This window comes from Salarias fasciatus, chromosome 19 (assembly GCF_902148845.1).
Source record: "Salarias fasciatus chromosome 19, fSalaFa1.1, whole genome shotgun sequence".
Lineage (NCBI taxonomy): Eukaryota > Metazoa > Chordata > Actinopteri > Blenniiformes > Blenniidae > Salarias > Salarias fasciatus.
This window is the reverse complement of record NC_043763.1, coordinates 18,358,886-18,373,034: the sequence shown is the minus strand read 5'-3', so window position 1 is coordinate 18,373,034 and position 14,149 is coordinate 18,358,886. Positions and strand designations below refer to the sequence as shown.

At 42.4% G+C, this 14,149-nt stretch overlaps 2 protein-coding genes across 4 annotated transcripts in view; one reads left to right on the top strand and one right to left on the bottom strand.

The window, feature by feature from the left end:
* babam2 (BRISC and BRCA1 A complex member 2) overlaps positions 1-14,149 on the bottom strand; it is a 75,073-nt gene that overhangs the window by 52,805 nt on the left and 8,119 nt on the right. For all 3 annotated transcript variants that reach the window (XR_003933533.1, XM_030116515.1, XM_030116513.1), the window contains one exon: positions 12,684-12,778. Coding sequence is in view for 2 of the 3 variants with exons in the window: in XM_030116515.1 (XP_029972375.1) it covers positions 12,684-12,778 (95 nt within the window). In the remaining variant the exon portion in view is untranslated. The remainder of the gene's footprint in view (positions 1-12,683; positions 12,779-14,149) is intronic.
* The window catches only part of rbks (ribokinase), a 48,882-nt gene continuing 44,934 nt past the window's right edge, over positions 10,202-14,149 (top strand). Inside the window, exons 1-2 of the mRNA XM_030116516.1 lie at positions 10,202-10,317; positions 13,498-13,657. Of these exons, the coding sequence (XP_029972376.1) occupies positions 10,292-10,317; positions 13,498-13,657 (186 nt within the window). The 5' untranslated portion in view covers positions 10,202-10,291. The remainder of the gene's footprint in view (positions 10,318-13,497; positions 13,658-14,149) is intronic.

The window sequence follows — 14,149 nt, the reverse complement described above, 5'->3', positions numbered from 1 at the left end:
AGCCTTACAAATCACTCAGCGTGTGTGATACATATGAATTACAATTTCAGCAAAAGTCATTCAAGTCATGATCTGCACACAGAACGTCACCAAAATGTCTAGGATTTATACTCTGATTATCAGTACACCCATTTATGAAACACTTTTCTAGAAAAGTCATCACTGTGTCATAGCATTAGACCGATAATCACCAATACCTGCAGGATATAGCATCTATGGGCCACAAAATAAAATAATTCATAGCATCCAGTCGCTGTTGAAAAATTTCATTCTGCACAGATTCAGTGTCCACCCTCCAAGAGCTGAGCTGCGAGGATGGCTGTGAATTCACAGCTCCGACCAGCGAACGGGCCTGTGCCCCAGTCTCCGTGTATTGTACTGAGTGTTCTGACTTTAAGTGAACGAGGTAGCGCTCCGATGCGGCGGCGAAGCATCGGTCGAACACGGAGGCAGAGAGAATGAAAAGCACTGAGCCAAAAAGCAATGTTCATGTGTTGCACTGAGTGTGTGGCTGTGTGCAAACATGTGGAGTCTGTACAGACTTCTTCACTGAATTGATTTTGCACGCTCTGCTGAAGGCTGTGTGTGCCAAAACAAATCTATGTGCTTTTTGCCGGGTTTTTTTTTTTTTTTTTTTCATGAATAGGATAAGCCCTGCGGAAAATGTACAGATTTGATACTTGAAAAAAAACCCACAAAAGAAGCAACAGTCACAATCCAAGCTTTTTAAAAGCGGAGATTTAACATTTGATGAAATGAGGAGGAACATAAAAATCTATCAATGTGTCCTCTAGATCAGTGCGCATGGAAGGAACGTCTTTCTGAGGGCTTTATCCACAGGGGGTTGATATCGTAGTCCTCAACAATGCTCCCATGTTCGACCTGGACCTTATAATCCAATTACTTTGTCACAACACACTGGCTAAACCTGTGTCAAATGAATAAGCCAAACCTTGGCTGATGATAAAACCTGCCTCTAATAAATAAACCACTGATACCTTCCTTTTTTTGACAAGAGCCTCCTATCTGTACGAGAAGCAATTCATAATCGTATTAACTTAAGATATTAGGATTTGATTCAATATCAATGTTAAAAACTGCATATTAAAAATATATTGGATTAGCATTAGGATTTAACATTTTGGGTATTCATGCAGAGGTGTGTCCATGCCAAGACTGACAACAGAGTCAAAATAGCAGCGTTGGTAGAGACAAAAATTACCAAACTCTACGCCTTTTAAAAGAAAATGCTACTTCTCCCTGCCTATTGATTAATTTACTTAAATTACACCTTTTCTAATAGGATCGACTGGCAGTGCGTGATATTTAGCGTTGACAGTTCGTCCTTGAAAGTAAACTGAGGAAACGTGACATTCTGAGTCGAACAGACTGGCGAGTTGAAAACTACAATACACACAATAAAGAAATGTCCATAACACATAGTATATTTTCAATATATGTACTTTTTTTTTATTTTTGCTAAGCTTCTGAGTTTTTGAAATATTTGCTTGGAGACATACTTTAATCCAAGCGACGCAAGCAAATATGCGCTTTGCACGCCACGTGAATACTGCTTCTGTTGCTACTTGGCAACACCGGCGCTCTGTAGTTTGAATTATGAGCGCCAGTAAAGTTTATCCGGATCATCTGAGCCTGAACACCACAGGCTGCTGCCATCCACATGTGCCTGACCTGAAAAGCTACACTTTCGGTATTGAACGCAAGATGTCCTTATCAGAAATAGACTCCAACCAATTTATTAGACCATTGTTGTGTTTATATATAATCTGCACGAACAGCCACCAATCACTCTGTGAACTTATCCACAAACAGTAGAAAAGCACGAAGAAATATAATAAGACAAGAAATAAAAGTATCAAAAGAGAACAATAAAAGGCATTGATAAAGAAAACAAGCCAGCGACTGATTAAAAAAAAAAAAAAAAAAAAAAAAAAGACGGCAGGGGGAATGGAGGACAACGAGAAAGGACTTGTTCTCATGAGACGCAGATTAGAACTTCTGCCTGAGAGCATCAAAGAGACATCAGCAGATAAAACATGATCTGGTTCACTAAAACAATTTATTTCATTTCACAGTTTTGCCGAAAGAGAGGGTAAATTCTTCTCTCAGAGCAAGTCAACTACTCTGTTGAAGCTGGTTTGATATTCCAGAGACGGTTCATCAGGTAATAGAAAAAGTTAAGAGATAATATTAAAGATTAGAGCTTAATGGTGATTTGTTAATTAAGTGTTAAAGACATTAAAGTGTGGAAGAGAATTAACGTGATCTGTGTAGGGTACTTACAAGGCTCTATGGTTTCATCATGGATAACACTCAGTAATCGCATCAGTTGTATGGCGATCCACTCTTGCTTTTGAAATACTGAGATCAAGAAAGTTATCAATTTCAGCATTTCACAAACATTTAAAACCCTGTTATGATCTGACTAATCTAATACGACAGTAGGCTGAGGCGAGTCTGTGCTTGAAAGTCGTCTGTTGGATATATGTCCCTTCATCCATACATGCTGGGTGGTCTCTATAAGAAAATCTAAGAGCTGATCAGTTCATTCAGAATGTGAGGCAGTCCATTCAAACACAGGGAAGCAAACCTGTTGCAAATTAGCATAAAAACATATTGAAGGTGAATCGAAACTGTTCCGAGCTGAAGTCTTCATGCCACGATCGTCTCGTTTCACTCATCTGTGTTGTCTGCAGGTATATCATTAGGAGACATCAGCTCCTCTACCGTTTCCTGTCACTGTAGTTGCGGTGGTTGCCATGGTTACACAGCGTAAGGTGAAGCAGCTGAACCGCCATGAAGTCTGAACGCGGCCGCTGCAAAAGGAAAACCTCACAGCTGTTTCGAAGCTCCACTTTCAACACGGTCAATATCAGGCTCGCGTAGAAAGCCACGGAGGTGGCGGACACCGGAGCTTTTAAGTCTGCATGAAGTGCGCCTTCATCGTAGGGATTTGCATTCAAGCGGTAACCTGAAAACTAGTGTTCTTCAACTCAAGGCCACACACATTATCACATAAAAAAAAAAAAAAGAAAGGCCACCTATGTCATGTGGCAGTGACTGAGGGTGGTATTGTCGATGTGTCGGGGTAGAACTCAACAAAACAGTATTTTCCTTTAAGAACAAAATGTACACCTAAATTGGGCATCTTCACACTGAATAGACCCAAGTTGACAGAATTATGTCTTCCTGTGCCATCCGTCTGTGCCATCTTCGATCCAATATTTATCTTAGGCCAATGAGAGAGGGACTGGCATCTGAGAACGCAAGATAATTATATAGGCCAAGAGCAGATATTTGTTTTTTTATGTCTTAAATGTGATTTTTATAGATGCTGGCAACCTGATCCAATAAATCGCTGTAGACTTGAAAGTGTGAGGCATTAAAAAACTCCCAAGTATTAAATTAATCTCTGTTAGTCTCTAATTCAAGTGTGGGCTCACACCCTGTTTCGCCCCCGGAGAGTGCCAAGTCTAAGATCACGCTAAATTGCTCTTGTCATGTGTTTAAGACACTTGGCATTCTCAGCCCAATGTATTTTTTTCTTGTTCTCTGCCGTGATCCGTGCAGTTCAAGTCGAACACAGTGCAACTTGTTGACAGAAATAGCACTTTTCTCACTACTTTTGATGTGGTTTCGACATGGCTTTACCCTACCGCCAAAACGGAGTTGATGCATGGTCTGGGCACCTTGTGTCTCTTTTCTCTCTCCTCTCCATTAACTTTGTGTTAAGAAATTTCAAGACCCCCCCCCTCTATTCTTCCCAACTTTGTATCAGCAATCTCTCGTAGCAAACAATACCCTGCCCACTAAAAGCATTCCCAGACCTGTCAGTGAACGCTGCCAATAATAAACTCCAATAAAAGCTAGAACACATTATTCCCTGAAGCAGGAAGGAAGCAGCAGCAACAGTTGGTACACTGTGCCCACGTTGACATAATCTCGCCTTTTACGTGCCATCTGAGGTCTTTTGTTTGAACAGTAACAGGGGACGGGCTGGAACGGCAGATAGGAAGTGCTCACCAAGGCTTGGCATTCAGCTTTACCAGAAGGTAACATTTACCCGGAAATGTTTCCTTGTCCTCGATTGACTTCAGACTCTCATTTTCTTTGTGGGAGTTATTCTCGGATAAACAATACAAATAAAGTTTCCCAATTGTTTAAAGCCCAAGGCGTTTGTCCATTTCAGGTGTGCCCGAGCTCACGTTTCCCCCTCTGGAACATCCGCATGCAAAAATACAATTCATGGCTGAAGGAGCTGTAGTGAAAGTTGTGCTTGTGCATTCTTCTCGTCATTTTGATTGATGGAGTCACCTTAAAAAAAAGAGATCCGCCCTCAGTAATGTGACGATAAAAGACATCCCACCAAACTACTTACACTGAATCTTTCAGTCGATCAAAGGAGTTTTGCAGGTATAAAGCGAAGACTGGCTAATCACTGGGAATGAAAAAGTGACAGCTAAAGCTCATGACTGTAGGCAGCCACATTCTGATGATCTGATTTGTCGACAGATCGTTTATCCAAAGTGAATAGCAAAACATCGTCTTCAATTTGATCCCAATGGATTCTGTTGTCCTGTCATTGACTGAATTAGACTGTCTGCACTCGAGCAGCTCGAGATCCTGTTGCAGGTGTCAAATAAACGCAGAGGAAACTAAATTCTTAATAAGCCGATTTTCATTTGACCTGTTTGCACGTGTCCTGAATATTTAGAAATACCCCAATCATGCACCTTGCCATAATTCACTAAACCTTCCTTCTGAATAAAAAAAACACACCAACAACTCTGGTTACGAAAATACAACAAAAAACATTAGTGAGAGGGAAAACGGTGTATAAGTTGTTTTGTCGACATGTCTAGGGTCAAGTGATCTGCCGATAAGCCTCAGTCAGCAGCAGGTGTTCAAGAAGCAATGTGTGAATTTGTTCCTCCAGCGCTGGTCACTGTAGCCTATGACTAGCTTCTTTGTTTTTCATTATCGCGGTTAACAGTTTCTCTGCTTTTCACCAGTCGAAACTTGTGCTTTCACAAGTTTCTCAGACACTCCGAACTCTGTTTCAGAGGTTTAGCTTTCATTTTCTGCTGCATAAATGATTCTATTGTAGTTTCTGCTGTGTGGCGTTATCTTTTGGGTATCTTTATCGGTATCCTTAAGTTGAACATGTTAATAATACAGGTTTTTTGGTGGTAAACTGCTGCCATACAATGACATCAAGTGGTCGAAAATTGCAAGTAAAAAATATCAACTAGTTAACTTATCCGGAATCCTTTTGCTGTGGTTGCCATGAAATACCTCAATCAGATTATGGTTACGTAGGTCAGGTTATTTCAATGAAGTCAAGCACCTTTTAAAAACTAAAAATACTAAGTTGGATTAATTTCATTTTGATTTTTTGACACTGTGGGTGAGTGGTGGCACATTATATGGCCCTAGAAGAACAGGTAAAAGAGGAATCACCGAACACAAACAGATGAATGTTTAACACACAGCTGACTGAATGATGTAACTGGAAGAGAATTATGGACTCCATCATCAGTTCGCACAAACGAAGTATAGAAAGTTCTCGCACAACAAATCCTTACATTGCAACAGACACAACTTCTGAGATTCCCAGAGTGACGAACAAAGGGCGCCACTGAACCTTCCAGCAAAGAGAGGCGGCACGGATAAGTGGAAACATGTTGTAGGAAAGAGAAATGTTGTGGAGAGGACCGCCGAGTCTAACCCGGGGTCTAGGACGCAAAAAACGCCGGGGAACTCCTGAAATGTTTTAGTGCCTACACGCATCACTGGGCAAGTCTAGACCAGAGAAATGATACATTATGCACAAAGAAAAGGGGGGCAGGGGGGGAGACAAACAGCAGTATTAGGAGGGTAAGGAAAGAGCGCAATTAGAGGTAACTGCTCTTATGTGCTTCCTCTTATGTCACGGGAGGATAAAGAAGATAAAGAGTGTATTTTGTGCTCTTTGTTGTTGACATGTAAGTCTGCATCAAGACAGCAGCAATAAAGCCAAAAAGGCCTTGATCTCGACAGTGTTGCTACGCTTGCAGACAGCACCAAAAACATCTTGTCCCGCAGTAGGTTGTCCTGTCCCAGCCGGCTTTTCTGTGGCGTTTACACAAATCAGCATCGGGCAGATCTGAGGCGCTGGTGATTTCTATTTACCCGAGCCGAACCGCAGGAAACCTGCATGTGCTTTGCGGACGTCACGTGTCGCGGTACCTAAAGCTCGCCGGGTTTCTTGTGGGTGCGCACGGCGAGGGAATGGGTTCCAGATTACAGAACAACACGTCCGTGAAACATAAACAGGTAAACTCCGCCATCATAACAATCATAACCAGACATGCTGGAACGTGATTACAGAAGGCGGCTTTGCTCCGTCTCTCTCTCTCTCTCTCTCTTTTTCCCCTTCCTTTACTCCGCCTTTGCGCTTACAGACAATGAAGCCAAAACCAGGAAGAAAAAACAGAAAATAGCCGTGTGATGCAAGACCATCTACGCAAAAGAATTTAACAAGTATTGCCGTCCACCTTGACTCCCTTCCTGCTTCTGTCTTTGTCATTTCCTTCTCGTTGCTCATTCTTTCCCAGTAAATAGTAGGTCGACCTGCTCAGTGATGTTCCTGTCAGTAAGTCTGGAGAGCACATGCTTTTCCACGCCACACTCTCTCTGAACTCATGTGCTATCATAGTGTAATAAAGATTAAAAAAAAAATGTTTCTGATGTGAAATGTTTGCCTATAAGCTTTAATAACTATTACTTTAAATACAGGCCCTGCTGCAGGTACTTCATGAAATTTCCAAAGTGGAAACCAAAAAATTTATTTACTGATAACATTATGAAAAGATCTTTGCGTAGGAAGCAACCTAAAACACAATGCCTTCCTCATATATCAAGAAAAAAATGATCATTGCTTTTTTTCCCCCCCCCCCTCTACATAACACCTGCTGCTCAACACTGCTGGATGCACGACTGATCGCACCGAAAATCCCTTTTAAAGCAGAGAAAATGCCCTGCTTTTAAACCAAAAAGAAAGAATCCTTTCTTTTTTTTTTTTATTAACACAAAAAAGCAACGATTGAAGGGACCACTCAGAGCATTATTTTGATTCATTTCTGGTTAAAAGTGACACTGATGTGCTTCATTTGGAGGACGACTTCGATCTGTGGCCGCGCAGCCAACGCGACTTCCCATAAACCGAGTTTGTTTGTCAAACAAACAACTTTGGCAGGAAAACGACCACAGTGTCGCAAAATAAATTTGGGTACAGATTGTCTATTAGTGCAATTGGCTTTAAATGCTTCCAGTGATGACAAGTATAAACATTTTATCGTTTTGATGAAGTTGGACGACACCTCATGCGAGCTACTGCAACAGCCTGCATGGAAGGTCTGTTTTGTTGGACTCCATTGCTTTTCAACTTAATGCAACAAATTAACTGGGAACAGAGTTAAAAAAAAAAAAAAGAACACTCACAAGCAGTAAAGACACACACAGAAGAGAGCAGGCCAGCCAAGCGAGTCGCTGCCACAGGTTGGCATTCATTCTCAGTTCGCATGGTAAACTCGACACAGCATGTTGTGTACTATTTACAGCTTCAATTACGATCTCGGCATGCTCACCGCAATTTAATCAATCTCTGATAAGTTGCCTTTCCACTCCTGAGCGGTATCAATTAACTCTTAAGGTGAGTCAGCGAGTCTCGGAGTGGTTAAGTGCGGGATACAGTTACGGGGGCCAATCGCTGCTTTAATCAGGGTTTCTCTCCACCTTCGAAGAGGAACAAAGGCTCGCGTGTTGCTCAGAATAAACTGAATTAATTAAATCGGAAAGTGACTACCCACGACCGCAACATAATCAGAATCATTAAGCTGGTGCGAGGGCTAACGGGAGTGACCGTTTATGAGCAGACCTTACGCTCCACCTTTCATGAGGAGAGGTGGGGAGCTGCGCCGGCGGCTAATTAACGCTGGTCTGGTTACCATTTAGGCTACATTTACACTTTCCAGTCAGCCTCAGTAAATCCTCGGCAGAGCGGCGCTTCGTATTCCGTGGCTCATGGAAACGTTCTGCCGTAAAAGGTTTATTTGTGGGACATGCGGCCTCTCATCATCCAGCTGGAGCGTTTAAGTCGCTTTCATCCCCCGTCCATTGTGGTTTAAATGTTGAAAGGGCTTTTCTTAATAATCACGGAGGGCGGAGGATTCTGTTGTAGCCGCTGCTGCCGAGGTAGTTCATGCGTGAGTTACTACACCTTCAAATAGAGACAAGAAGACGAAGGGCAGGCTTCCCCTGGAAGACAATGAATACTAATCCGAAAACTGTTGACATTTACTGATAATAATTCCATTACTGACATACCTGTAATTACTTCTTCATTATTTTAATTATTAGATTTCAATTTGGCTCTAAATTTAGAAATAATTGCGCCACTGTTTCATCTTTAGCAATTATGAAAAAGTGCAGGCATCAGGCATTACTACGGTCTATGGAGTCTGTCCACTCTGGAAGACAAGCAGGACATGACAACTAAAAAGAAAAAAAATGGTGTAATATAACTATATGTACCTGAATCCTGAATATTGGGACGGGACAAAAAAAAAAGAGTAATAGATATGTGAATGTGTGTGCTTCTCAAGCAAAACACGAACAGCTCATGTAAAACAGACCATACAGGCAGATTTTATTTACAATGATAATTTAATAAAATGCAGCTGAATGAAATATTCACAATCTAATGAATACCATTACAGACTGATCATATGAGTTGATTGAATGAACTGAAAAATACATGTCAAGGCAATTTGTTACATTTGAAAAGCTTATTAAAAATGTATTCAGACTAAACTAGGTGCGAATAGCATTCATTCATTAAGCTGCAACATAACATGGTAGAATTCTGAAATGTGTGGATCTCACACTAAATATTTACTATTGAATAAATTGAAACTGTGGAACTAAGTTGATTAAGAAAACACAGAGTGATTTGCTTGATCTGCTGGACCACCCTTAGTTTGCACAACCTGCAAACAAACATTTCTGTGTGGAGAAGCTACATTTCACACCACATAAGACTCTGTTGCTGGGTGACATAGTGAATAAACTGAGCTGGTCAGTCGCAGGAACATGAATTTCAGCTGCATCCAGGAGTGAAGACGGATGAGGGATTCAACGGCGTGCTCTGAGCCCGATCCTACAGGATGAAACGAACCGGGTGGAGAAAGGCCTGGAGAGGATACCGGTTTGTCACTGCTGGATTTAGAAGGTACTGCTGGTCCTCGGCGCCCGGCCGTATTATCCGTCTTTTTGACACTATGCAGAAAGCGACTGCGAAATAACTCATTACTCTGAAAGTTTTAGCTTGCAGTGAGTGAAGCGAGACTCAGCTTACCGGCTTTCTTATTGATTTTTGTCGTTGTTGTTCTCATTTGCACTGACTTTGACGACTTCTCCGAATTGTGTCTTTTTAAAAATAGCCCCCAGACTTGTGCGAAGACTTAAAATCTACGACCGGGGACACCGGGCTGCATCACGGACCTGACAAATGAATTCATTCTGATGCTCATTCCGGAGCAGCCGCGCCATGCTGACCGTCCGCCATGTGTCGTAAGCGTCATGTTTTACCCGTGCGGCAACAATGCATCTCAATGTCTAAACAGAAGCAGCAGATAACAAACCTACTCGGAGGCCTGGTGACAGCAGGGAAAAACACAAGCCTAAACAGAGAGGCTAATGATACCCTTGGCTGGCGGTAAACAAGAGCAATGTGTTGCTGAGACATCAAGAATTAAACCAGCCACTGACAGAGGACCTAAAATTAGCCTAATGTTTACCCCCGCTGGGTAACAAAGGCCAGAAACATACTGCTTGTGAGTTCTACTTCTCACAGATTAACCATCACTGACGGTCAGCGACTGAATGTCTGTATTTTATTAAAATAAATACAAGTTCCTGAAAATTCAGTTCAAAAAACTTCCCTGGAGTAATTGTGGAAATTTTAAAGGAATTTTCTTAGGGTCCGTGGCTTTTCTTTTTTTTTTTTGTTTTTTTTCCACCGTTTTGTTTTGTTTTGTTTTAAGAGGGGGAAGTACTTACTGCAAGTGTACAGGAAAAGAGGAGGGGGTGGGAGAAGTGGATCTCGGTCTGAGAGACAGACGAAGGAGGATTATAAAAGCACGAACTGCAAAAGCACAGCGAGAGCACAAGTGAGAAAATAAACAAGAGATGGGCTGCCAAGCACTGGCTCAGCAGAGGTACTTCCCCTATGTGCACAGCTGGATTTATGAGACGGTGAGCAATACTCCCCTCTCTCCTCCCAGACTCTGACACAAGCAGGGGAATTTAGCTTCTCGGTGCTAGGCTGGGTCAAAAATAGCCGTGGATAACTACATGGTAGCAGCTAAATAGCTGCAGCTCCAGAGGAGCCAGCAGGGTGCAAATTTCTACTTAGGCCTAATGACCCAACACAGTCGTGACTCAGTGATAACCGATAGATATTATTTTCTTAGGTCAATGGTTTGTTAAAGGGAACCTGCTATGCTAATTTTCAGGAATGTTTTCATAATTGGGAACTAAGCTCACGTAGTCTTACATGAATCACGGTTAAAAATATCTTAGCAGTTGTTTAGGCAGCTGTTTAATTAATCCTCCGTTTGAAGAACCCGATGCAGCTTCTGTTTCTCCCAGTGCGCGTAATTTAGCATTAGCGTCAACATCTTGTCTGTTCCTGACTTTGTCTGGAGTCCCTCTCATGACAACACGCTCACACTTTCTGGAGTGATAACGCCTAGCTTTGACAAAGTGGAGAACGGCAATAAGTTTTAGAACAGGTAAGATTGCTCAAAACCGAAAAAATAAGTTACATTTCAGGAATAAGAAATGGGTTAACATCCCAAACATATTCTGCAGCATGAATGTTGATCAACCTCCCATGTCTGCAAGCAGTGTTGGAACACTGTGTTACCAGATTGAGCATCAGCTGAACAGCACTGGACTGCAGAAAGCAGTGTGTTGCTATAAAGCTGGTGAGAAAAATGGTATTTAAAAATGGACGAGGGAGAGACCATCGTCAATACTTAAAAATGCAGGTCTTTCCTACATAGAAATTGCAAAGAAAGTCAAGGTGTGAGTGAAAACAGTTTCCTTCACCATCAGAACGCTTTCAGAAACTGAAACTGTGGCAGGAAGCGGTCTGGCAGAACCCAAAGCCACAACAGAATCAAAAAACAAGTTTTCGAGAGTTAACAGCTTGCGTGATGGGTGGCTCGCAGGACAACAGCTTCAAGTGCAGCTGAAAAGCGGTCGTCGCAAGCAAGCCCGCCGCTTCAGCTGTGAAGAGAAGCTGCAGGTTTGACAGGGTGAGTTTCAGCATTATGGACTGGCGGATCTAAATTTCAGAACGTCCGGCTCATCACACAGAATCTTTGGAGTAAGGAGAAAGGATGCTTCCACGGTGTGTGGCATCAGCCGTCAAACAGGGAGGAGGTGGTGTGATGGGCTGGGGCTGTTTTTCTAGATCCAGCTGTCTGTGGCTTGTGCAGAGTGAGAGGCGTCCTGAACCAAAACAGCAAACCACAGCATTCTGCAGCACCGTGCAAAAAAAAAAACAAAAAACCTCTGGTTTGAGTCTGGTTGGTCAGAGGTTCATCTTACAGCAAGATGTTGTTAATGTTGGTTGATAATAAAGATCCACTCAATAGTGGCGATTTAAACCATCAGTCACATGGAATTCGGCCTGCCAGTGATCGCGCCGTGAGTAATTTGCATGGTATTCAGTGTATACATGGAAACAGACAGTTGTGTGATCCTCAGATTCCGTCAGTTGAATGACACCATGCCTGACAATGAGGATTCCATCATGTGGGATTGATTCATCCCCCCCCAAATAGTGACCACCAGCATCACTCAGTCATTTAGTATTTAACCCACAAAAAGCAGAGCTCTCATCGGTCAGTGACAAAGTATTCCGTTTCCCACCCGGGGTGCCTTTTTGTCATTTTTATGCCGTTTGGCTCATCAGCGGTGACCTCCCTATGGTAGTGAGCCCACAAATGGCTGCAGCTGACTACGCCATTGTGACGAAACTACAATATTCACTTATTTCTTTGCAAAATATCAGATTAAAACAAAAGCCAAAATCAAAACAGGGAATGCACGTTCATCTTGTTTCAGCTAAGTCTCCAGTTAGTCACACTTTGCAGAGATGATCAGATTGAATCTCTAAGTCAAAACAGAGCTGTGAGCTCATGTAATGACAGCCGCAACATCTCCAGCTCGGTAACACCACATACCAACTCTGAACCGTTGTTAGATTGGATTTTCAAACTCAGTTTTCAAAATTCATACTCAATAAAATACGATTTTAAAAGGATGGTAAATAATCCATAAGTGACGTTTCATAATTCATCTTATTTTTTTTTATAGATCCTATTATAGAGCTTTTTTTTCTTTTCCCAGAGACACAAGATAATTGTGTCTCTGGGAAAAGAAAAAAAAAAGCTTATTTCCTTCCAAGTGTGGAAGGACTTTATAATTTGACATCAACCTCAAACTGCATTGCCAGCAGCTCAAAGTGGGGGGAAATAATCATGTATTACCATCAATAATCAGTGTTCAATGCAAATAATGAGCGGTTTCCATTCTTCCAAAATACTCACTGGCAGCTCTGAGGGCTCTGGCAGAAACTCAGCATCTTCCCCAAAAATAAAATCTGGAGGTAATTCTGGATACCGTGCGTTGAATATGATGTCCCCTGGAAGAAAGGACAAGGGTTTGAGTTACACTGAGAAGTTAAACATAGCTTCATTTTGAAAAAATGTGAGACACTTCTCTTTAAAAAGCTGAAACATGTCCAAAATGCAATTGCATCCATTCATTAGGTGGTAAAAACAAGCATGTTTCTTTCAGTGACACTTCCTCAATCTGCAGAATTTTATGTTTTCATAAAACGACTTTCTTGTGCAATTGGGGTGGGAACAATTTCACATTATGTTAAACCCGCCAGTTCAAATATGACATGAAGCGACTTGTTAGAAAAGCTCTGCTTTACTACAAATGCTCAATATGCATTTGAGCTCCAGGGTTTTTCCTTTTTTCCCCCAATCTAACCACCTACTGTAATCACTGAAGTTGACATTTACCATTGAAGCCATTCACATCCTGCCAAACAGGTCTGTCTTGGAGAGGAGTGCGATGGTATTTTTATGATGGTACACAAAGGGCAACGCTTACATCCAGTTTGAGGCAATTTATCTAAAGTCTGAGAGGACTGAAACAGAGGGCGGCCATAAAAGAATAAAATGAGCCAGACTGGGAAAGGCTCTCACCGAGGCAAAAATCATAACCACATAACACGTTGCTTATGGTTCACAATGTTCTGATATTATGTTACACAATTCTATTTGTGTGGCTGCAAGACTGTTCTGTTCTGCTTTTTTTTTTTTTTAAGTTGTTGTTGCTGTTGTTCCACAGACCAACGTACACACATGGAAGTGTTTTTTTTCCAGCGGTTGAGGAGTCAAACGAGGAAACGTCCCAGCGAACCTGCTGCAAACCCGCTGGAAGGCTGTCAGAAAGCTGCTGGCCTGCTTCCAGGAGGGACACGGAGGCCTCCGGAGCGCGAGCTCCACAGGTCAGAAATGGAGAAACAGATTTCATTTGCTGCTTTGTTCGGCTGTGACTACGGAGCAAGACACGACGCCCGCCCTCTCGACAGAATCCTGTGTTTTGAGCCAGATGTTTTATTGAAGTCAGGAGGACAACGTGTGTAAGAGCAGAGGCCACAAATTGTTGCTGAGCGGTACCAGGCGGGCGGAGGGAGAAGGATTGGGGGAGGGGGGGGCGGAGCTTGGATTCTTCGAGCTTTTTGCTGTGTGCAGAGTGTGCCATGCTGTTTGCACGCTATCGGTATTTACGTCCGCCGAGTGGCGGAGATCAACCTGCGGCTCTGCATCCTTGATTAAACAAACCCTTTTCCTGGGGCCAGAGCTCAGGAAAGCCCAGCGACTGGTGCAACAGCTGCATGGATGTGGCGTGCCGTGCCAGAGCTGTTTTTTTTTTTTTTTTTAATGCTACGTTCTTAGTTCTCGCCGCTTTCCTGTCTCCGTGAATTAAAAATGTCCAC